Source organism: Argiope bruennichi, chromosome 4 (assembly GCF_947563725.1).
Source record: "Argiope bruennichi chromosome 4, qqArgBrue1.1, whole genome shotgun sequence".
Classification (NCBI taxonomy): Eukaryota; Metazoa; Arthropoda; class Arachnida; order Araneae; family Araneidae; genus Argiope; species Argiope bruennichi.
The window spans coordinates 17106048-17131680 of NC_079154.1; the positions used below are offsets into that span (position 1 = coordinate 17106048).

Consider the following 25633-nt stretch of genomic DNA (forward strand, 5'->3'; position numbering starts at 1 on the left):
GAGCAAACGACTCTACAGAGATTAAATTTGGATATGGAAAAATATATATTTCAAATTATAATATATTGATTCGTAATTTAAGGAGAAATGTATCCTAATTCCTTAACAACACTGAAAATTTCAATTTAAATAAAAAGGTATAAAAATTGTTTTTTTTTTTCTAAATTTAAGTAATTTTCAGTACATTGTAAATGATATTAGCAATTGTGACCTATTTCAGTAATAATATGGTAACAATTTATTTCTTCAGAAACTTATTCACTGTGTCCGCGTTTAGTGGCTTGACCATTCGACCCAGAGTTACAAAAATTGACAAATACATATTTTCGAGAATGAGAACATACACCTCATGCAGAGTTTTAAAAATTATTATTAACTTGAATTTGGTGTTTCCCCACAGAAAATTTTTAAACTAAAAACTGATTTTGGCATCATTTTAATATTTTAAGAAAACTTTCGTTTTCGATGATATAAATCATTGTGATAATAATTGTTGTGAAGATATTTATTGAATTTAAGCTGTCTTTTTTAATATTGTCAAATCAGGAATGATTAATATATACAATGAGCATAAATGGAAAGGTATAAGATTAGTAAAAAAACACAGATTTCATACTAATTACTATTTGGTACTTAAAAATATTTTGTCATCAGTATCATGAGCATAAGTCATGCATGCAAGGTTTATTTGAATAAATACAACCAATTTTCCAGGCAAACCAGCTCGTAGCCAAAGATCGCTAGAGGAATATAAATCTTATATTACTCCATAATTTTATCAATAATGAAAACTTATCCATAAAGAACAGAATTTTATCTGTACTAATTGCAGTATATGTTCGAACGATTCATTCAATAAATGATTTATTCAGTAAATTAGATATAATTCATTCATTAATGTGGAATAAGTTTACGAGTTAAGTGCACAATTTTGAATATTTTAAAATAATAATTAAAAAAACTGGCATTTGCAGTATAATTTCGGACAGTGGAACATTTTGGATACTCTAAATTAGCAGTTTAATGAATAAAAAAAACTGCATTATTTAATTGTTATCGTTTAAATGGAAGTTGTAAATTGATCATGTGATTCCTTCTACTGGAAATTTCTAAATGCAAATTTAATAATATATATTTTTTCTTTTTTCTGTTGAAGGCATTGAATTCTTTTGAATTATCTCTTTATAAATGATACTGAATGTTCATATCCTTGGCAGGAAACGGATGACTGCATTAATGACTTGTCTGGCTGATGACCTGATGGACAAATGACATTAGAAGTGCTATTTATAGGTTTATTTAAATGTCCGAGTTGCATGTGAAAAGAGTAAGAGATTTTTAAATACAATACTCTTGCTTTATATGGCAAGTTCTTATTAAGACTTTCATTGAAATAATGCAATAATAAGAATAGAGCTCTGGATTCCCTTAAATCTTTTAAACATTCTATTTTTTAAAACATAAAATCATAGAATATTATAAGTTAATGCTTGTAATGGTAATAAAATCTTTTCGTGGTTGCTTTTCCAAATGTTTTAGCTTTTTAAAATACACTTTTCAAAAAGAAATGCGAGTTTTTGATTAAACTAAATATTTATGGTCGTCCCAATCGAGCATTATGCCTTTTAAAATTATAAAAGTTCATTACCGCTTTTAAAAATAAAAAAAAATAGATTCATATTTTAATAATGAATAATTTTCATGCTGTTAAAATTACATGTTGAATTCATTTTTTAGATAAAATAAAACAAAATTAACCAACAATTTTTTAAATAAAAAATTAATTGAAGGTTTAAAAAAACAAATTTTAAGAATAAAGACGATTCCATATTCTTTCAAAATTCTCAGCTAATTTTAAATGTATTTTTATTAGAATGCATTCATTTGGCGATTTTTTATTCTTGATTTCAATTATTTTATTTATTTACTTTTCCTTTTGTCGATCAACAAGTTTTCTCCGAAAAAAAACCCAAAAGTATTCTAAAACATTATTAATTTAAATTTGGCCTTAATTATAGAAAGTTTTATTAATCTCGTTCTTAAATACATACTTACAATCTCTATTATTTTTAATAATGATGATTTTATTTAACTTAATCCCCTAACATCAAAACTGAAAAAAAAACAATAAAATTTAAAAGAATTGATACAAAATTTATATTTTTTAACATATTTTAAGACATTCTTTTTAATTGCATCCAATTCGATACACAATAGATTTTGCTTTTAAAAATGTTTAATCTTTTTGAAGTATTTTGATATTTTGTATCAATTTCGGCACTTTAGCCTTTTTTCATCATGCATATTTTAATTGAAATTCATGCTCATTATTATAACAATTGATCCGTATTCTGAAAATATTTGCTCATTAATGTGTATGAAATGAAATTTATGAATTGAATATATATAAAAGGAAATTTTTCTTGATAAGAATAAATTTTGAATTGAAAATATATTGTTTATTTAGTTGATAAAATTATTTAATATTGTTTTTAGAGAAATTCAGTGTAAAAGAAGAAGTTGTAAAAGCACAGTGAAGTTAAAAATGTATGAGTAATATTTCTTCTTGGAAAATTACTGTCTTGTGTGTGGACATTTGTATTACCGTTAAAATGAAATATTTAATTATTATTGATTAAATACATAAATAATTTATTATTTAATGAACGAAGGAAATTAAAATGATATGATAAATAAAAGCTATCCGTATTAACTAATTTATTCAAGCTTTGTAAAAATTCAAACCTTTCTTAATTTTTTTTTAATATAATAAAGTACAAAGTATTTGAATATACATAAATATTTAATTCAAGAAAATTAATAATGAAAGTTAATTAGCTCAAAGTCATTAATACTTAAACATATTTCGAAAATAATTATTTAATTTATTTGAATAATTATCAAGTAAAAGTTATATGCTGCAATTAGAATTGTCACCTCACCTTATTCATTTTTTTATTCACCAAATAAATAATATTGATATAAAAGCAGTTGTTTATTTTTTTATTTATAAAATGACATATCGTATTCTTCATTTCAAACATGTCATCAGATTTTAAGATATATTTACTTGGAATCTATCTAGTATTGCAAATTCAAAGAAACTTCATTATGTTCGTTATAATGGAATATTAAAGGCATTTTTTTGTTTGAAATGAGAAAAAAAAATTATTTTGAAATTGTTCATTATATATTCAGAAATATTCAGCGATTCTTAGATAACAGTTTGAATATTTATTCAAAACGAATGGAATATTTATTTCCTTATATTTTGAGAATACAATTCTTGTGTTATCATCGTAAATTGGAAACAATTAATCATTTTATCATTTAAAACAAGTGTATGTAAACACACTGTTTTTGAGATTTTATTACCATTAATTTTTACTCTTTGTTTAATATTCTTTAGATATATTATAAAATTATCAATACATTGAATGAAATGTTTTATATTTATTATTTAACTCCTTATTTCATATTTTATATTTAACTCTCCATTTAAGACTCGTTTACTTAAACTCAAATTTTAAAATACTTAAATAAAAATCTCAAAATTTAACCTGCTAAATGAGTAATTAATTATCTATCATCTTCGATATTTTGAAATTTATGATATATGTTAATTTAGAGATAGTTAAAAAGCTGTAAGCAATAAAGTAAATTATTAAACAACTAAGGCAATCATGTTTCGTATTTCTTATCTGTTCAAAAATTTATCGTAGTATAAAGACAATAAATCCTATTAAAAATTCTAAATTTGAAGAATAAATTGCTTATCAAAATAAAAATTGACATCTGTGTTGAGCATTATATAATTGTATATATATTTAAAACATATCGAGGCAAATAAACATGACTCTTATACATCTAAAATTTAAAACAAAAAATGTCAACAAACTTTTAAAAATATTTTTCATAACAAAATATAAATTTCTAGAAATATCATTTAACATCGTGTCTTTTAATATTAAATTTCTTATGTTAGATACATTAAATGCCTTATTTGAAATACAACTTTTATTGTTTCTGTTTTTAAAAGTATTTATTTCGATATTGTTTCTCTAGAAACAATCCTATTACTCACAGTGAACATTATTTCTCGCATCAATCAACTTCTGTCTATTTTTTTCAAGTTCGCCGCTTTCTACCTACATGTCTCTTCCCACATCCCAAACTTCAAAAACACAGGACGTTAAGATTATGCAGCATTGGGTGAAAACCGCATTGGCGCGTTTGGCGAGATCGAAAGAGTTTTTTATTGTCGTTATTATTTCACTCCTCCTCCTCTGTGCCGCTGCTGTGAGTAGGGAGCGACGCGCATACTGTCCCGAGCAACCCCCGCCTCACACAGCAGGAACTAAAAACGGCAGACAACCAGTCAGCCGTCGGACTTCCAACACGCACGTCGATACAACCCCCCAACAAAGTTGTGACTTCGACCGACAAAAACTTTTTCACGCGCGCGGTAGATTTGACAAGATCCTTTTCGGATGTGATGAGAAAGTGTGCGCTCGGGGATGGGCGCAGCTCTAGTGAGTCTTTTTGTACCAGCATAATGCGGAAACACTAGCAGAGCCCCTCAAGATGATGGTAATCAACGAATCCGTGTACCAGGACGGTATGGTCATGAACGGGACTATATTGGAATTCGAAAGAGAGCTGACATGGGACGAAATGCTTCTTTTAGTGGTGAAAGGAATTGTTCTGTGTTCTATCATTCTAGCCGCTATTTTAGGTAATCTTCTGGTCATTATCAGTGTGAGTCGGAATCAGAAACTGCGAAGTACCACGAACTTTTTCATTGTGTCCCTCGCTGCCGCAGACACTTTGGTAGCGCTCCTTGCTATGACTTTCAACGCATTTTACACTGTGACGGACAAGTGGATATTCCCTCAGGTTGTGTGTGATCTTTGGAACAGCTGTGACGTTCTTTTTTCTACAGCATCCATACTCCATCTTTGCTGCATCAGCGTCGACCGATACTATGCCATTGTCAAACCTTTCGAGTACCCGAACAAAATTAACAAACGAAATGTTATCATCATGCTATGTTGCGTGTGGGTATCGTCTTGTCTTATCAGTTTCATCCCTATCTTTACAGGGATATACACCACAGCCGAGCATCTTCGCGAGAAGGAACTGACACCTTATGAATGCAACTTTGTTGTCAACAAGCCATATGCTGTGGTGTCATCCTGCGTGTCTTTCTGGGTGCCCAGTTTGATAATGGTGGGTGCATATGTCAGAATTTTCATTGAGGCTACCAAGCAGGAGAAGATGATCTGCAAGAATCAAATCGCAGCTGCTATACCGCAATATCCTCGCAACAGCACTGATACCACGGCTCAAATGATGGTAAGCATTCCGCAGAACCACCGCAACTCCCATGTTGACGAAGAACAACCCACACCACTTAAAAGAAACATCAACAGGATGAAGAGAGAGCATAAGGCCGCTAAGACTTTGGGCATCATCATGGGGGTATTCATTTTTTGCTGGTTGCCTTTCTTCATTTGGTATCTAACCGAGAGTCTCTGCGATAGTTGTAAATGCCCAAAGGTGATCGTTCAAACTCTGTTCTGGGTCGGCTACTTCAACTCCTCGCTGAATCCCATCATTTATGCTTACTTCAACCGCGAATTCAGAGAAGCATTCAAGGATACCATCAACGTTGTCTGTCAGTTCTGCGGCAAACTGTGTTGTATGCAGAACCGAAATGAAGTTCACTTTAACTGCACGTACAGATCTACTCAAGATATTGGTCTTGTGGAGAATAAATGCGTTCGTGACATATAGCTATAGGATCTTTTAGGTGAGTGCTTGTGGCTTATTATCGTTTGTTTTTCTGTTTTCTCTATATTTTTATTTCTCTTGTTTTGATTCAAGCTGTGTGTTTGGTTCATAAGTTGATTAAATTATAAAGTTTGAGAATTCAAGCTATTTTTTTTTTCAAAACAAAAATTCTTTTTTGTGGTTGCTATGAAATGTTTTTATTTTTTTACTTTTTAATATGTTCAAAAGATTTAAACTTTTAGATACGATCAAACTGAGTCAAAGTTGTAATGTCTAATATTTATTTTAAAAATATATATCTAGTTTAAAAAATAAAAATATATATTTAGATTTAGATAATATTAAACGTTATACTGTTAATTATATGATTAATCCATATTTTCAGATAATATATTTTAAAGCAATCAAATTAAAAACTTAACTGGGCCAACTATATTTGCTGAATAAAAAAAATAATAATAATCCACAAAATGCAACTATTCATGGCATATTTATTGTAATAATACAAGCCTAAATTACATTCTTTATTCACTGCCAAATAAAAATCCATTTGAAATTTTTTATATAAATTAAAAATTGAAAAAAAAAACTTTCATTTCATTATTCTAGAGTATTTGTATCCTTCTTTAGTTCATATGATTGGAAGAAATTATAATTTATTGAATTTCATAATTCTATTTTATGAAATGTGGTTCTTTTTCTAATAGAAATAGCGAAATATCCATGCATTTAGGAGACAATGCACTTCAAATAATATATTTTCCTTAAATTAGAAATAAGAAAAATAAAAAAACTGAAAATGTTAACTAATTTTATTTCCTAACAGTTATTAACTATCAAATTGTTAATGGGAATTAACTATATGCACTAGTGAAAACATTTTTAAAAAGATTAATAAATACAACATAAAGTAACTAAAAATATAGTTTAGAAAAAAAAGGTATATTGGCGAAATCTCTACTTGTTCTGCAATATTAATATAATAGAATTACCTACAAAATATGAATTCGCGTATCAGAATGAAAGAAAATAAATGATTTAAATAATAATATTATATTATTAGAATTATAGAAGGTTTTCATAAAAATATTTTATTATAACAATAAAATAATTTAATAAGATAAATGAAATTTAAATTAAATTATATAATAGTTTAATAAGATTGTACTATTGATGAACATGATATTATTTCCGAATGTTAAACTGTTAAAACAGTTTAAAAACAATTTAAATTTAACATCAGCTTCCATAGAGTGTTTAGTTACACTTTTAATGAAATTTTTATTCTTCAAAATTAATTAAGACATTTATCCAGGAATTTTATAAAATTTTAATCAATTACATATCATAATTTTAAACATAGACATAGAAATTTGAAATTTTAATCAATTAACTATCATAATTTTAAACATAGAATGAAATTTATTTTAATGAAAATTCGAATGTATATAATGATAACAATTCTTCATAAGATACTTATTTTAGAAAATGTTAAATTATCATTCTTAGTCTAGCTTTCTGAACATAATTACACTCAGGAAGAGCGCTGTCTGGATAAAATTAACAGCCATTAGTCTGGAGCATGTAACCGTGATTCAAATTATATCCTTGACTGAAATATTAGGATAATTCTATAAATAATATCCTGAAAACAACATGAAATGTTTCACGCAGTCTTTTGAAAGATACATTAATTCAGGGTGATAAGCAGGTTGTGAATTGTAATTGACGGGACATGTATAAATATGTTCTCGTATGTTCAACGTGATAAACATCAGTCAAGATAAATTCTTGAGTTATTCGAGCAGATTTCCTTTTTTATTTTACTTAAAATTGCCTCAATATTTTTGGGAGAACATGAAATTCAAGTAAGTTATTTTGGTAAACCAATAATGATGCAAAATTAAGAAATTAACTCTATGCGTAAATTGAAGTGAAAAGTTTTGATTTTGTTTATTTGATTGTAATTCGAATTTAAGAATTAAAAATAACTCCAACTGTAAGAATTTCGAATCTGATCAATTTAATAAAATTGCATCAATTCCCTGGGCACTTGACGTAATATTTTTGAAAATTTTCGATTTACTTCAAACCTAAGAATTTCAAATACGATCAATTCAATAAGATTTTATCAATTTACAACGTACATGACGCAAGATTTTTGAAAATGTTCAATTTCTGAATCTTTTTAATAGTCAACAATATTTTTCAGTGGTTTCGATACCATTTATGTATTTAGTAAAGCATTCAAATAAAATAAAGATATAAAATGAAAAACTGCGATTTTTGAAAACATTTATTATATTTCTTATTAAAGTTACGTTTAAAACTCCTTGAGATATGATGTATAATAACTGATGAACTGAAAAATTTAACTCAAACAAATATTTGATGATTATTAAATATATTAAATTATTAAATATCATCAAAGCAATAGACTTTATTCAATATCAGCTAAAGAACTTTATGTATATAAATGAAGTGCAATGCATATTAAAAAAATCAAAATTTTCATGGATTTGAATTGTCATTACCATTTAAAATTTGTATAGTTTGTTCATCAAGAATACAGCTTAAAATGAAGAAATTATTCATTTATGAGCTATTTAAGCAATTAATAAATTTTATGTGTCACAATTTCTTTTTTCCTTCTTTTAAATGACTTAAAATCGGTGTTCCAATGAAAAATAAAGCTGACTATGTATGATTAATCTTGTAACCATATATTCTTAATCCGAATCCAAGATAATATTTTTCCTCTTTTGGATGAAATTTCATCAATTTATGTAATAATCGGGTTTTGAGAGCAATTTAAGCTCGTCATACTCCTATTCACGATAAGACGATAAATTCAAAGACAAAAGAAACAGCATTTCTCAACTTTAGGTAAGAAAAAGAAAAGTGATGGCAAACAATGTCTCATAATTTCATAATACTCTCGTTAACACTTGGGAAATCAAAATACTTGCAACGGCAGAGAGAAACGATTATTATATTAGTTAAAAACGCGAATGTGTGGAAATCTAAATACAATCTCGTTATTTACTTCATTTCATTTTAATTATGTCATATCACTATAATCATTTCATTTTATTTCTAAACATAGCAATTCAAAATTAATACGAATGAATAAAGCGATTTGCTTTTATTCATTCGTATATGTAAAACTTAATCAACAGTTTATGAAATCTGTTTTTATTTATAATATCATAGGTACATTTTTCTTTTATATTGAAATTTAAGTAAGATTAAATTTATAAATACGAATTCTAACTAGAAAATTTCGTAATTAATCGAAGGCAATTTTAAAATGGTTCATCTATTTTCATTAAGGCTGATTTTCATTTTGAATCCCCAAGAATCTGTAAGAAAATAGATAAAATCATGGATTTTAAAAGACCTGTAGTTAACCCGGAATATTAAAATTTTCGATGGTTCTTTTTTTTTAACAAAGACAGAGTATTTTTCAAAATTTCTTTACAAACGAAATAGATTTATTTAAAGTTTACAAAGGAAATTTAACCCAATTTTAGTTGAAATAAGAAGCAGAAAGCAGTTAACTTTAAATAAACTGGATTATTTAGGTTTTGGAGAGAAATGCTGACAGTTAAAGATACAATCTTTTTCATTAAGGCTTTTGCTGTTTCTTTTAAAAATAAGTGTTAATCTCTTATTTTAGAAAGCATTATTTTCTAGATATACTAGCAAATTGTATATAAAAATTTCAGTAACTCTCTCTCATACTAATTTTAGCGAACTTTATTAATAAAAAATAATTTCAACCTGTCGTCAATGTCCGTTTAAAATCTGTGGTGACTTGAAAGCATGGCAATTTAAAATGGCCCCCTTTTTTCTTTTCAAGTTTCGAAATTATAAACAATTCATTGATTTTAATTTAATTTTTATTTTAGAGACTTTTTTAGTAACAAATATTGTGACGAAATGAAATTAGAAAAATTCCGATTGCGAATTACTTTCATGTGAGTGGATTGTCGACTACTATCATGAGTAATCATCAATCCACTTTTAATAATAGAGTGCTGATTACTGATGCTTACTATCATGAGTAATCAGCACTCAATTATTAAAAAATTGACTCTAGGTTATTTAAAAAAATGAAAGTAATTTTGAACAAAATGGTAACAAAAAGAAGCTTATTTATCATGTGCAAATGCTATAATGCAGAGTTTACCAAAGACTTAGGCCGGAATGGCCTGTGAGCATGAATTAATGTGGGAAATGATCTTTAGAATAATATTTTTAAAACTTAATTGGGATTTGATTTTAATAAATTTTAGTACAAGGTATGTTAACGGAAAAGGAAAACGCAAAATGAATATCATGAAAATATGGCCAGAAACTCCCCACTCCCATCTTCACACACATGCCTTCACACGAAATAGGTAGTTGCTATTTCGCCTATTTGGCAATTCGGCACTGCCTACCATCGTATTTCACTGTGAAAAATGAAATTTAAAATTTAGCTGTTTGATTCTTCGTTTTTAATATATAAAATATATAGTTATAGCAGATCATAAAATTTGCATTATAACCCATGTATCTAATATGTAAATATGATATACTTTTGAAGCAGCCGATTCCTAAACATTTTAATAGATATGTAAATATTTACATAAAACACAATTATGTCTATATCACATTTTCTATCAATTGGGCAAGCAGAAAGATTTCATGATTTCGAACTTCTATTGAAGATAAATGTATACAGAGGGAATTATCTCTATTTGCCATTTACAAAATAGAGATAAATTGGTCTCAAAGATTGTAATCTGAAAAGTATAAATGAATTTTAAAGATTGAATAATTAATGCCAACAGTAAAGGATAGGATTTTACTTTAAAAGTTACATATTAAGCATAAAATAATGTCACAATTGCTTATAGAAATGTTATCTTGTTTTATGTTCAAGAATATTTTTTCATTTCCATTATTATTCCATTCAACCTTTAGATAATTATTATTTTCTGATTAATACATTAAAAGAGCTTCGTAGCAGCATATTATTACTTCATACACAACTGAATACAAACAACAACTCAAAGTTTATCCAATAGATCTTTTTATTATTCCTTTCTATGCCCCAAGATCTTATCGTCCATTTACTGAAATAAGATAGGGATCTACGTCTCCGCAATTACTTAAGCGTTTCTTGTTGCTAATATCAACAGTAAATACAGTTCCGCGGATAACGTTTCGTAAACATGCCGATGCTTCAATGTTGCATGTCTCAATTACACCAGCTTCCTACATTTCACTTCCTTTATTTACTCTGTCTTCCGATATATTAGTATAACTCTCTAAGACATATTTTTCATTATTTTCATGTTATTTTCGAACTATATTTCTACATAATCAAAAATGAGCCTAATATAGCATTAATGTGCTATAATTGAATATATGAATAATTATTTAGTTTGAAACGGTGGAATAACAAAAGCAATACACTGTCCATTTGTAAAGCAATGTTGCATTAAATGTGAGTATCTTTTTTGAAAAGATTCATCTTTTTTATATCTGCATAAATGGGATTGGATATGAATATTGGATTTTCTTGGCTTATTTAATACAAAATTAAAATATTGGAAAAAAAGTTGTTTGGTTTAAAAAAAAGGTAAATAATCTTTCTCTTAATATCCCATATCTATAGTTTAATTCCTATTTATTTAATAAAATGCTATGCACTCGAATATCTAATTAAGGGAACGACTTGTTGCAGATGAAAGACATCCGTACTTTTTATAAGAATGTTCAGGTTCCCTTAACTGTATGTTAATTACTAGTTGGTTGTGTGTAGTTAAAATTTCTTTTTGGCTTTAAGTGAGCCATGTTCTTATAATTGGCCTGTTTCCCTAATTTTATGGAACTTCCTTCCTACTAGGTTGTGTGTAGTCAAAAAATTCTTTTTGGCTTGGAGTGAAACAGGTTCTTATCATTGGCCTGTTTCCTTAGTTGTATGTTGCATACTAGTTGATTGAACGTAGTCCAAATTTCTTTTTGGCTTGGAATGAATCAGATTCTTATCATTGACTGAACAATGTATGCTTAGCTGTTTCTCAGAGGAATCCGTTGATTTTATCAGAATTAATTTTAAATGTTAAAATCACACGCGTGGAATCACTTATTCACCGCTCAAATTTTTGCAGCATAATGCATACATTCATTATTTTCTAACTTAACTTCAGAAAGTATTCCTGAGAATACTAGGGGGGAATTTTCATCAGTTAGATCATGGTATATATCTAAAGTTTTATAGACATAGAATGTTTTCTTTATAGCAGATTTGACTTTTTAAAAGTATTCGTGAAAACTTTTAAGGCTTAACCTTCCATTTGGAAATTTGGGTGTGACAAAGCCAAGGCCACTGCATTGTTGCGGTTATGACCTTTCCGCATGTTATATCGCACTTGGACGTTTAAGTTGACTTTATGAGCGGTTTCCTGATTTCTAATTAATTAGTTGCGTTTATTTAATTGCTTCAATGTTCATCAATGGATAATTTACACTTTGGTTCAAAATATTAACAGAAAATAATTTAACTGATTACTGTATTTGTGCAGAAGAGACCAGTAAGTGTTAAAAAGTAGCTAGGTTATTATTTTTATTGTAATAATAATTGACCTATTCTTTAATATATTTGAAAGTTCAAATATATAATTTCGGCAGTATTTCCCAGTTTCATTGAGTAAATATTTCTGTTATTGCAGCTATGGCAAGTAATTCCAACTTTCACGCTTCTACAGGTCTGCATTAAAAATCTAGAAAGTATGTCAGAAATTAAAATAAAATGGATAACTATAAACTATTTCGAAAAACATATATTTGACTATAAAGAATATATAGTCTTAATATAAAGAATATATAGACTTAAAAATATATTTGACTATAAAGAAGAGTTTTAAAATGTTTAGAGTATATAATTATCCAAATATACCCAGAAATTAATAAAAAAAATGCTTTCTACATATGAAATTTCATATCGATGTTTTGTTGTTTGAAAGAAATTGATATTCATCAGAATTCTATTTTTTAAATTTGCTTTTTTTATATTTCAGTTATATATTTCTTTGGGTTGCTTAATTGATTTATTACAGTTGATTTTAATAACAAAAAATATTTAAAGATATTTAAAATGTTAAAGAATAGGCGTTATTTTTCTATTAATTTTAGAGTAAAAAAATAATTTTAGAATTTCAATGCTAAATTGTTGTACAAACAAATTTATAAAGATTCCATATATAGAATTATTTGCATATTTGTCATTATTCTATTCGAAATTTATTTTGTGGAAGTGTTTAATACATTAAGTAATTTATATCTAATGGAAATAAAGTAAAAATCAGTCGAAAATTGATGGAAAAAAGTTTCATATTTGAATGCTCTCTGAGTTAACAAAACGTACAAACATAAATCACTAAAAAATTTTTGTTCGATTTAATTTGAATCAGTATAAAATAAATTCTGCAAATTCTAGCTGGTAAGTTTGGAATCTGTGATAAAATTTTGAGTCAATTACGATATGGTTTTAGTGTAATATGCATTCCATAATTGTAAATCATTATTAAACTGAAATTCTTTTTATCTGTTAAAATAAAAATATGTTTACATCAGATATTTCGGTAAGTGATTAATGGATATTTTAGAGATAGTAGAAGCATGATTCTCAGTAACAAGGACCCCATATTTGTACATAACTATATTCTACGAAATTCCACAAAATGTAAATGCTTTACTTTCACTTAATTATTTTCATTATTTTTCAATAATTATTTCAAATGTAATTTTAAGTTATTGCTTTTTCTTCACGAAATAACTCAATAAATAACGTAAAAGTAATATATTTCATCGATAAGGGAAGGTTTAATTTAGAAATAAGGAAGAAATATTTAATAATTATCTTTAATATTCTAAAATGATTACAGCTTTAATCATAAATATTAATGCAATTAAATTATCGAAACTGATAATTATATAAATCGCAATATTTTATATCATGAATCCTTAAAAGAATTTCCTATTCCTCCCTTTCTAATAGATATGTATATTTCTTGATTTTATTGGTAATTAGATCTTCAAATAAAGAATTTATTCCTTGAGTTATATTTTGTAACTCATTTTCTTGCTTATTTGTTTCCTTTACATGTTACAGATTAATTTTTTGATAAGTTTATTTATTTTTGAGAAGATGGGCACCGGACTATTTGTCTGTATGCAAGAGCAAAAGTCCTCATTATACGATAATAATGATACACATATATGATGAAGAAAATTTAAATTTTAGTTAGCAAAATAAAAGATTTAATTCCAATGTAAATATGCAGTGTATAATTTTCATTTTTGTAAAAAGCGTCATTGGGTTGTAAAAATTCCATTTAACTATCATTTTATATATAAATAATTTTGCTTATGAAATAATGGATTTTAACCGAAATTTATGAATGATTAAACGAAATGACGGAAATGAATAAAATATCAATATATTTTGTGATGATTAATTCGCAGATTCTCTTAGATATTTTAAAAGCATGCTAATTTCATCGCCAACACATTTCCAGTGTTATAATTATTTATTAAACAAGTTTGCAAATCAGTTAAAACATTTCTAACTAAAAATATGTATTAAGCAAATCTCTTCAAAATTTAAAGATCCTTTAACCAATAAACCAGAAAAAATAATGCCAATAAATAATTCATAAAGCCATAAACAATATTATAATAATTTTACTTTATAAGATTTTATTTATATGTTTCTATTTGTTTATTTTATATCGATTTTATATTTTTATTTTATATATATCTATATATAATTATCTAATTTACCACACAAGATAAAAAGCTCATGATAAAATTATGAATTAAAATCGTTCTTGCAGTAAACGCCTATAGTTTTTTAAATTGCGTTTCGTTTATATTGCATGTCGGAAGCGAAAATGCCCAACCGGTTGTTGCTTCTTCATGGAAATTCATTTCCTTTTAAACCTGAATTCTTGCAACAAGAATTTTTTCAAATAGGAATTATCTTCTTTTTTAATATCTTGCCATTACACAATGTGGAGTAAAAGACAAAATTACCTTAAAGTTACTAATAAATTAAAATTTTCACAATTGTTTTTAACCTATCGAATTCATTTTATTTACTTTATTCTGAGCATTTGTTTCTTTATTATTTACTGGGATTTTCAACCTTTATTATGTTTTTACGAAAATTTTCGTAATAAATTATTTAAATTCTTTTGCTTATATTGGAAACTGATTAAACAAAAAACAATTCTTTGGAAATATATTATTAAATTACAGTATTTTACCATATTGTTTTACAGAATAAAACATTTATCTTGTTAATTTTTCTTTTTATTGCCTGCACATAAACTTTAAATCATAGTTCTTCACTTTTTTCTAATTTTTATAAACTTAATATTTGTATCTTGCAAATACTTCAAAAATATTTTAAATATCAATAAATAATATTTAATCTATTTTTTTATAATTTTCCTTAATTTCTTTCTTTATTTATTTTTGTATATTTTCAGCACGATCTTTTGATTGAGTTTCAATTTCCTAATATTTCACTGAATCTAACACTCTTAAAATCTAGGTGCCTCACCTGATTTACTTTGATGCAAATTTGTTTTAATTGATTATTTGTTTTTATTGTTAAATATAATGCAACATCTTTAGATTTTACATAACGGAATCTAAATTACGACGGTTCATCTTTTCGAAGTAATTAGTTGAAAAAGTATCAAAAGCGTTTCTAAATGATTTCACGCATATTTTAAATATGCTCAGATTAAGTGAATTCAAAATGAAATAGAACAAACGCAAATATTTTCGCCTGCAAAATTTTTTACACATAATGCCATACCTTTAGATTCTGCAGACCGAATTATGACTTATGAAATCTCATTTTTTCAATTTAAGTACTAGAAAAAGTTTTATAGCATTTCTAAATATTTCTATATATTTTAAATATGGTCTGATTAAGTAAATCCAAAATGAAATAGAGTAAGAAAAAATAATTTTTTTATATGGTCAGCTCAAATGGATTGAGAATGAAGTAGAACAAGAGCAAAACTTTTTCCTTGCAAAATTTGTTACAAATAATGACATATCTTTAGATTCTGTAGATGAAATTATGATTCATGGGGGCTCATTTTTCTGAATTGATGAATCAGAAAAAGTGTTTAAACGTTTCTAAAGGCTTCCTTGTATGTTATAAATATGGTCAGATTAAATGTATCTGAAACGAATTTGAACAGATCTCATTCTTGAAACGCTGTCTAATCTTGTCACGGCATGCGATGAATGAAAAGGTTATTTCTTGCGTGCAAACTGGACACAGAAACGTAGAAGTAGTAAAAGATATTTCCAGCAAATACGATTGCTTTATGTGATACTAAACGCCGTCAATGAATTCTGTTACCATTAAAAAAAGGTCAGAAAATTTTGACAGGAAAACAGGACGCTATAACTTCAAATGGCCTTATCATGTAGCTGTAATTTTGTCTAAAATATTCTAGCATTCCTGGCGTCGTTGTAGGAAAATTCTTAATTTCTTTGACTGCAAATGCACAGATCGAAGAATTTATGTGCTTAATTAATTTTTCGTTTTATAAATTTTAAATAAGATCTTATAATATTCTAGATTTTATATTAAGTAAATAAAATATTATAGATTATTACTTCATTTGATTGTGTATCTACATAGATTTTAAATCAAATATTAATATTTTTTTAAATATTTAAAATGAATGAAAATGTAAGGTATGAGAATCGAATCAATTATGGAAAGATGTAAAATGAAGAAAAGTAGTATTTTGTTTCTAAAATAATTACGTTGTTCTTGAAAAATTATTAAATAATTTTGATTTCGTTAAAAATTAAACAGTGCAATCTATTTTCAATGAAATAATTTGCTTAAAGACAAGCATATTGAAACTGGAAATAAAAATGTTATAAGCATAGTATTTTTTACCGTTTTTGTCTAATATTTGCCAATTCATAAATATAAAACTAATGTAAGAATTTTTTCGATTCATTGAATATTTTTCTGTATTTCATTTTTTTATTACTATAGTCAAATAAAATATAAAATTTCTTTTTTATTTAAGAAACGCTTTGTTTGAAAGACGAAATAGTGGGTTCGCTTTTAAAAAGATTTTGAATGAATTCTTTTGATTAAATTTTAATAGTTCTCTATTTAAACCATGATTATAAGACTGAACTCAGTATTTTGAACTTGTGAATAAAATAACAGTTTCAGTTCGCTGATCTTATTATAAACTTAAAATATTAAAGAATTTTTAATCTTTAAAATGAGATCTGTAATTAGACTATTCTGCAATACTCGCCACCTCAAGAAAATGAACTTTTGTGAAGCAAACAGTGAAGGAAGAAAAGTGAAAATATTAACATTTCAAAATTGCAATAATAAAAAAAGAAATTGTTACTTAATGGATTAAATTTCCAAACAATTATAGAATAAATTTCGAAAAAAAATGATTAAATTAATCATGTTTACACCCTTTCGTGTGTTAATGAAATAAAATTCATTATTCAGTTAAAACAGATCATCTTTTTTGACATTTTTTTTATCTTAACTATCTGAAATCACTTTTAAAAATAAAAGTTTTTACTATACTTATTTCTATTCAACATATATAGAAGCTTTCTTATCCATTAATTGTTATAATATATATGCCATATATTTTTTTAAAAAAAAGTGATTTCTCTTTTAAATAACGAACTTTCAAAGAATCAGTAACATTAATTACAAGAACTATCCAACTAAAATCATTTTAAATGATATGAGTGGAATTTTTTTTTCATATTTTAAAAATTTATTTTGGTAGAGCTTACACAAATAAATTTATAATAATATTTTATTTAGTTACAGCTGTATTCATTTTAATATTCAATTATAACGCTACATTTTCAGCAAGATTTTAGTTATGATTATTAAAGTAAATTACCTGACTGAATTATAATTCTGCAACTGCTAAACTCTTGAGCAGAAATGAGCTAACAGTTAAAGATATCAGCATTAAGAAATATTCCCATTTAATATGATACGGAAAAACGCATTTCTCATAAGCTATTTAAGAATAAGCAACATTTCTGGCTGGGATTTAATTCAAAAATAAACCTTTGGGAATCAGTTTTGAATTATTCAGCATCTTATTTATTCCAATATGGGTAAGAAAAGTCAAAAATAATGAGTCGCTTTATTTTGAAATGCAAAAGAGTTGCGACAAAAACATTAAGAAAGTAATGCTTATAAGTTTTAATGCCACACAAAATCTAGAATGTAATCAGAGTATAATGAATTAACTGTTGAAAGTAGGAAGGCAAAATTCCAAAGCATTTTCGCTTTTCTTAACTTTTCTTTCATAAAAGCAAGCTCTTAAGCTTCTATTAACTCGCTTATTATTTCAAAACTCTGTCCCTAAAAATCTTTTGCTTTATCTGATTGCTCAAGTTAACTCTTTGAACGAGGTTCGTAAAATGTTCTTAAATGATATTTCTGAAAAGGGCTGCTTAAAACTGAAAAGCAAATCTTCAAAAGTTATTTTTAAATTCGTAGCATATTCACTTTTATCCAAGTTATGAATGATAATATTTTTAGTGTTATTCTTTGAGTAGAATGCAAGGAATTTATTTCCGACAGAATGGTCTAAAATAATTTCTAAGATTTTGAAAATGCATTCATGCCATTCCATCTGAAACATCTCAAGTGAAATTGGAATATTTTATTAAGATTAAATAAAAGGACTAGGAATTTTAATCCTTGAATTAGCAAATCTTTAGTTAACAAGTCTTTATGTATTATTTTCTAATAATTTTCGGCGAAAAACTGTATTTTTGTTTATATAGGAATAGTTATTATGTAATATAAGATTATGAACATTTTTTGATTTAAAAAAATATAAAACATTATTCAAAATGATATAAATTTCATTTGTTTTACTCATTTTAATCAATTGAAATACATATTTGTTAAAATTTAAGGTGAATTAATTTAAATTTGATCAAGTCCGATAATTTATTTTAATATAATTTTATCTTCATTTCTTCTATAACAGAAAATAAAACACACAATTTCAAACTTAGATATTCATCATGGACAAAATTTCATTTTTTCTTAACCTTTTGAATGAAATTTTTAATGACTGAGTGATTTGTTTGATCTGTGGCAAAAGAATAATAAATATAATTTTTTATGAATGAGATATATTGACTCAGGTTTTTTCCAACCATACAGTTTGTTTAAAAAAAATAAAAAAAAGGAGAAATTATATCATATTTAGTGGTACTACTATGAAAGATAGTTTAAATGTTTCTCTAATAAGAAAAGTATCAGTATATAAAGTGGACAACTTATAATTTGTCCAAGGTTCTATATTGCTGTTTAACCGGCATTAAAATGCAATAACAGTAGTTCAGGCTCATATATTTTTTCAGAGTTCCTTTATAACCGCAATTAGTGCAACAGTTATTTTCCAAGATTTTTATGAACCTATGGCAGGAACTTCCGCTCATTTCTTTTGATTCATCTGTTTTCTCAGGCATTCATTTCTTTTGATTGCTTTTGTTTTTCATCAGACCATGTCGGAAAGTCCTTGTCCTGTTATTTTAAATAGACTCACTATTTACATTTATGAAAAGAGGATCCTATTATATATTATAATCATTATTCAGACATTATAATTATTCAGACATTATAATTATTCAGAATTACAACTATATTCAGATATTATAAATATTCTGAATTACAACTATATTCATCATGTTGACCAATTCTTTTTGATGCCAAGAAAATTGGAAAGTTTGTATCATTTTCATTATTAATCCAGTGATTGCTAGTGACTTCCTCATTCAGCGTGAATTATCATAGACGTCATAACGAAAGAACACTTTTTTAGAACCACTTTTTTATAACTGGTAATAATGAAACAGTTATTTTACAACTTTTTTTAACATGTCAGCACATCCAAGGGGGCTTTTTTTGACCACATCCTTTATCTTTTGTTTAGATGATATACATATGGGAATTTATAAAATTTATACTTACTTCCTATACCTTCATGGGGGAGTTAGAAAAAGAAAATAAGAACAACAGATATCAGTAAAAAGATGTTGTGTCCCATTTTTTACATGATGGTTGGGGTCAGATTGAACCCTGCATGTGCTAGTATTTCGGATTCTTTTAATGTCATGAGCTCGTCAGTTAGCAACACAGATTCAAAGATCTTCTCGAAAGTCTTCCTCCTTATGAACAGAATGACGAAAGCTCAGATTCGTCAAGAAATTTTAGAAAGTGGTTGCTGTAGAAAACAGAAACAAAGCGCAGGTTCTGAATAGTCTAGAAAATCTGATGGAATTCCTTTCTGCTTGCAAAAAATGTGACAAATCAGTATATAAAATTAATTCTTTTATAATATGAATACATTATCTTGAAGTTTATGTTAACAATTAATTTTATTCTGAATGAGAAATAATAAAAGTATTTTTTGAGTATGTATAAGACAAACGATATGAATTTTCAAAGTAGTATGTTTAAGCTTCTTTTTTCTAAAAATAAAATTCAACTGTAAACTATGTGTAAAATGTAGATTTTTTCATTTTTCCAATATTTTTACAAAGCAAAAATTTATTTGTAATAAAAATAATAAGTTTTATATGAATGGAATGAAGAAAATGGAAATTGATACAGAAAAAATATAAAAAAAATGGTCAATTTTAATTTTTTTATTGTTCACTTGTTCTATCTAAATATATTCTATCTTAAATAAGAAAATATTTCCATGTAAAAACATTCATTTATTCTGACCATATTTTATTTTTATACCAATAAGATAATGAATAAGTTTATGGCAATTTGGGATCAAAATGACTCCGGATGAGTGCTAAAGTTCAAAAATGGGTGCGTGTGCTGAAGGGTTAAGAAACTAAAGAAAGTATTTCAAATAAATGTTGGCGTTCATCTCTTTTGACTGCTTTTGTTTTCTTACATGCCCTACTCATAAATTTCTCACCCACAATTTTCAAAAGATTCTTAATATTTCCTTTGATGCAAAGAATATACCATCTCATATTCATTATCTAGTCAGTGTATACATTCAAAATAGCAACTATATTTAAGTTGCGGTACAGCTATTCCAAGTTGGAAAGCTTGTATCTTTTCCATTATTAATCTCGATAAATTACAACATGCTCAGTTAACAAGTGTCATTAGTAACTTCGAATGAAAATAACACTTTTTGAAACAATTGACCTTCATAAACGCAAATGGTATAGTAGTTATTTTCTAACAGTTTCATGAAACAAAGTCATGCCTTCCAACCAATCTTGGTATATCTCTTTAGATTTATTTTCTGTTTCATTTTCTTACCTGTTTTAGTCATAAATTTTCATCCTCTATTTCAAATGTTCTCATAAACTTTTCTTGAAGAAAAGTATACTTTGTCTCACAATCATTACCAACAACTTTTAAATATTCAAAAGTGCAATCATATTTAATTTGCGAGCCTTCCTTCTGGTGCACAAAGAGTTGGAAAGCTGGTATCTTTTCCATTATTAATCTCCATTAATAACAACTACCTCAGTCATTGTGGAGAATTAGAGACGTCTTATTGCGAGACAAAACCTCCTCCAAGGCTACATTTATTTATCCTCGGCGTATCGTTAGTGTTTGAAGGCATATTACTGTTGACTTAGCTGGTCGGATGGAGGAAACGGAATATTGGCTTCCCTTTTGTTGGGCAAACAGAAGAGTACTGACTTACTCTGCAGTAATGAATTGACTCTGCATACGATCTTGGCTTTCTTCTTCTGTTGTCTTTGCTTAGCTGGGTTTCATTAAGAGGGATGGAGAAGGCTACTTCGCTTATTTAAGAGAAATCTTAATGCAATTAGAAAGATTTGTTTTCTGCCAAATAAGGCTGCAGGAGTGTGTAAGCTGTTTGGTTTTCTGTCTCTTTTGTTGTAAATGGTCCATCTAAAATTTTTTAAACAAATATTGCGTATCTTAATTTATTTGCTCTTGTAATACTATGCGATTTTTTAATTCATAATTTAATTTATATAGTTTTAAATCATTTTTTAAAAAAATATTATAATAAAAAAATGTATACATTAAAATTTTTGATTAATTTTTTTCTACCAATTAATAAGTTATTGATTTTTTAAAGTTTTATTTTTAAAGATAAATATTAATTTATAAAATTATTTTTTTTAAAAAAATACGAATTTTAATTGATAATTTAATTAATATGGTTTAAAATTATTCAAATATTATAAAGAAAAATATTTATACATTGACTTTTTTTGTTTAATTTTTTCTACCAGTTAATAAGTTATTTATTTTTTTAAAGTTTAATTTTGAAACATAAATCTTAATTTATGAAATTAAATTTTATTATTATTTAAATATTAAATATTGTTTTGTTTTTGTAATTCAATGCGAATATCTAATGATTTATTAATATGTTTTGTAATAATTTCAAAATGTATTCTGAAATTCTTATTTTTGAATCTCTTTTTATTACTGATAGTAATGTTGATTTTTTTTATTTTTAGCTTTATTAAAAAATGTATACGCAGATTTTAAAATAAATATTTATAATTTAATTTTTTTGTTTCATATTATTTTAAAATCCTTTTTGTCTAATTGGTTCATTTAGATCTTAAGAAATAATGTTAAAACTGTAAAATATTATTTTTTTATGAATTCTTCCTTTTATTTAAAAAAAAATCTGATAGCAGTTTTTATAAATTTTAACATATTGAACGGATTTTTTTATATCCATGGGATTATATTATTACTTTGCATTAAACTGTTTACAATGACTTAAAACTTTTAATAATCTGATATGTAATTAAGAGTAATTGAAGAATTTTTGTATTTTATATATATATATATATATATATATATATATATATATATATATATATATATATATATATATATATATATATATATATATATATATATATATTTTATCTTCATTTATCACATTTTTTATTTAAATTTGTCAATATTTACTTTCATATAAGAAAATTGAAATCTTCTTACACATAAAAACTTAAGAACGAATTAAAATACCCTTGTGAGAGATTGTGAATTGATTTTTTTTTCTTTGTAAACTATATATAATAAAAGAGCTTTCTTTCAAGAAACAATTGTACCGTTTTTTCTTTAATTAAGCCACTGGTAAAATATACGTTGTTGTAGAAATATTAATATTTTATCCAACTTTTTCCCTAAAAACACTTAAAGATCAATGTTGTTAAATAACAGCTTGTTAATAAGAATTTTTAACTTTTTTCCTGATCTAACATCTGAAAAATATCTCATTTTATTTCAATAAAAGAATTAACAGATTTTTTCCTTCAGCTTCAAATAATAGATTTGTAGCTTCCTTATATTTGAAGTCAGGTGCTATATGATGTGAGGTACTGCGTCAATTTACTTTTTGAGGATATAAAATATCTGAGATGCACTAAAATAGTTAATTTAAAAAAAAAGTCCTACAAGAAAATTACTTTTTAATGTGACTGAGAACTTTTTTTTTTAACAATTCCTTAAAATTTGTTTTGTAGCAAAAATAGTAGATATGTTCGTTGCTCTTAAGAGACTTTTGGATATTTTTAATAAAGCATACTAAGATTTAATATCGTTTAGTAAGATTAAAACCTTGTTTTGAAACTACACGGGAGATATTTTAGGATGAATTTTCATATTTTGAGCCGTAATCAAATGGTAAGAAAGATACTACAGGTGAAACTTTCCGAAAAAAGGCACCACATTTTGTGAAATAAATTTTGAAGCTGGGACTTTATTACCAAATCAAATTGTTTTAATAAAACATAATATCTTAGTTGATAAACTAAATCTGTTTTGTTATGTTTTTGTAAGCTGTGTCGGATTCATTAAAATGTAGCTACATTTTTCAAAAAAAATATAAATATTTGTTTGTCTGATTTAACATTTCCATAAAAATTTTAAAAAAGGGCCAAATTAAATAACTTTAGAAACATTATCATTTTTTTTGTTCCTACATTTAAAAAAACAGATAATCTAATCATTTTTGAATAAATTTAATTTTTCTTTTCTGTATTTTTCTGCAGTGTTTTTTAACTATCATTTTGAAGTGCTTAATGAATTTTATATACATTACTCATATTTTTTTCTCTTTTTAGACAAAATACCCATAATTTTAATAGCAATATTAAATTCGGTCTTTATATATGCTATAGAATGCTATATAAATGAATACAAAAATATTTTTGTATACCAGGAAATAAAGTTAAAATTAATTTTACATTAATATGCATTATTCTTGTCTTCTTCAAGTCTACTTAGAATAATAAATATGTTTGTCTGCAATGATCTTTTTATGTTGTACATGAACTTTACAATTCATTTATCATTAGGTTTATCTATGAAGTATCTATTTTTATCTATAATTAAATTTGGAAATGATTACTTTATTCTTACGTCTATTTGGCATTAAAAGGCACGAATCTTCTGCGGATTTCCCCAGACAAAACCGACGAAGAAACAGTGCAGCTGCAATAACATTCAATATTTTATGAGTTTGAAAGTATCTGTTATGCCTTTTTCTTCAGAAAATAAAAAGATATCTGCTTATGCATAAAAGTTACAAAAGAAAGTATATTAAAAAGTTTTATTACCTTCTCGTGTAATAGTAGTGACTTTTATTGCTTCGGTTTTTAAAGATTCCAGGCTTTGCTGACCAACGCCTTTACGAAAACTAAAACGATTTTTTTTGTGAAACATTAAAAGTAATAATTTATTATCTTGGGAGCCATTTTAAGTAATTGCGATTCTTTTCTAGTGATGTTTATTTTTTAAAGTAAATTTGAAATAAAAAATTGCGTTATTGATGTGACTTTATACATGATTAATAACTTTATAACTTTAATTACTTAAATTGAACCATCTATGCAAGTGAATAATGAGATGCAATTAAATCTCATTATTCACTCTCACAATATATTTTAAATAAAACAAACAAAATTAATAATTTCAGTTAATAAAAAATTCTCTTGAGATCATTATTTTCCTTTAAAAGAAATTTAATAATTGTGAGCTCTTTCACCGCTACATTTCAAGAATTTTTTTTTAAAAAAAGAAACTAATTTCAGACTATTTGTATAGGTTAAAACAAATATGACTATAAATTATGATTCACTGAATAATTAATTTTATCAAACATATTGCAGTGCTTTTATTATTCTTTATCAAAATTAATTAAGTGTACCTTTCTTACATTTTTAAATACCGATCTCAGTGTTTTGATATTAACTTTATGAATTTAACTCTAATTTAAAATGTCTTCGTTATTTTATTTATATTCATAATGATTTCCAGTAAATTTTTATCGCATTAATATTTTTTTTTTCAATTCAAAATAAAGGAGCTATTTTTAGTTTCATGAATGTTACTTTTTAATTGTTACTTATTGCGTATCATGTTTTTTTATCTGATAATGTCAATGTGCGTGTTCTTCTGTCTTCATGGGGCTTCTGTAGTCATTTGGCTGGCTTCTCTTTTGAGGACATCCTTAAGCCTTTTAAACACTTCTGATATTGATCGATTCATATCTTTACGCAATTGTTGGCTCAGAATTACATAACTAAAATATGTTTTATCATAATTACATAATTAAATGTGTCATAATTACATACGTTTTGTTATCATTACGTATCCAAACTTGTTATAATTACGTATCTAAACTTGTTATAATTATGTATTTAAACTTGTTATAATTACGTGTCATAATTACATATCTCATAA

General features: G+C 25.9%; 1 protein-coding gene and 1 long non-coding RNA gene across 3 annotated transcripts in view; one reads left to right on the plus strand and one right to left on the minus strand.

Annotated features, from left to right (window-relative positions):
* LOC129965431 (uncharacterized) overlaps positions 1-4164 on the minus strand; it is a 137150-nt gene extending 132986 nt beyond the window's left edge. The window contains exon 1 of the long non-coding RNA XR_008784211.1: positions 4085-4164. This is a non-coding gene — a long non-coding RNA (uncharacterized LOC129965431). The remainder of the gene's footprint in view (positions 1-4084) is intronic.
* A 132-nt stretch (positions 4165-4296) lies between these two features.
* Positions 4297-25633, plus strand: part of LOC129965430 (octopamine receptor beta-2R-like) — a 190143-nt gene continuing 168806 nt past the window's right edge. For both annotated transcript variants that reach the window (XM_056079290.1, XM_056079289.1), the window contains exon 1: positions 4297-5812. In XM_056079290.1, the coding sequence (XP_055935265.1) occupies positions 4585-5796 (1212 nt within the window). In that variant the 5' untranslated portion in view covers positions 4297-4584 and the 3' untranslated portion in view covers positions 5797-5812. The remainder of the gene's footprint in view (positions 5813-25633) is intronic.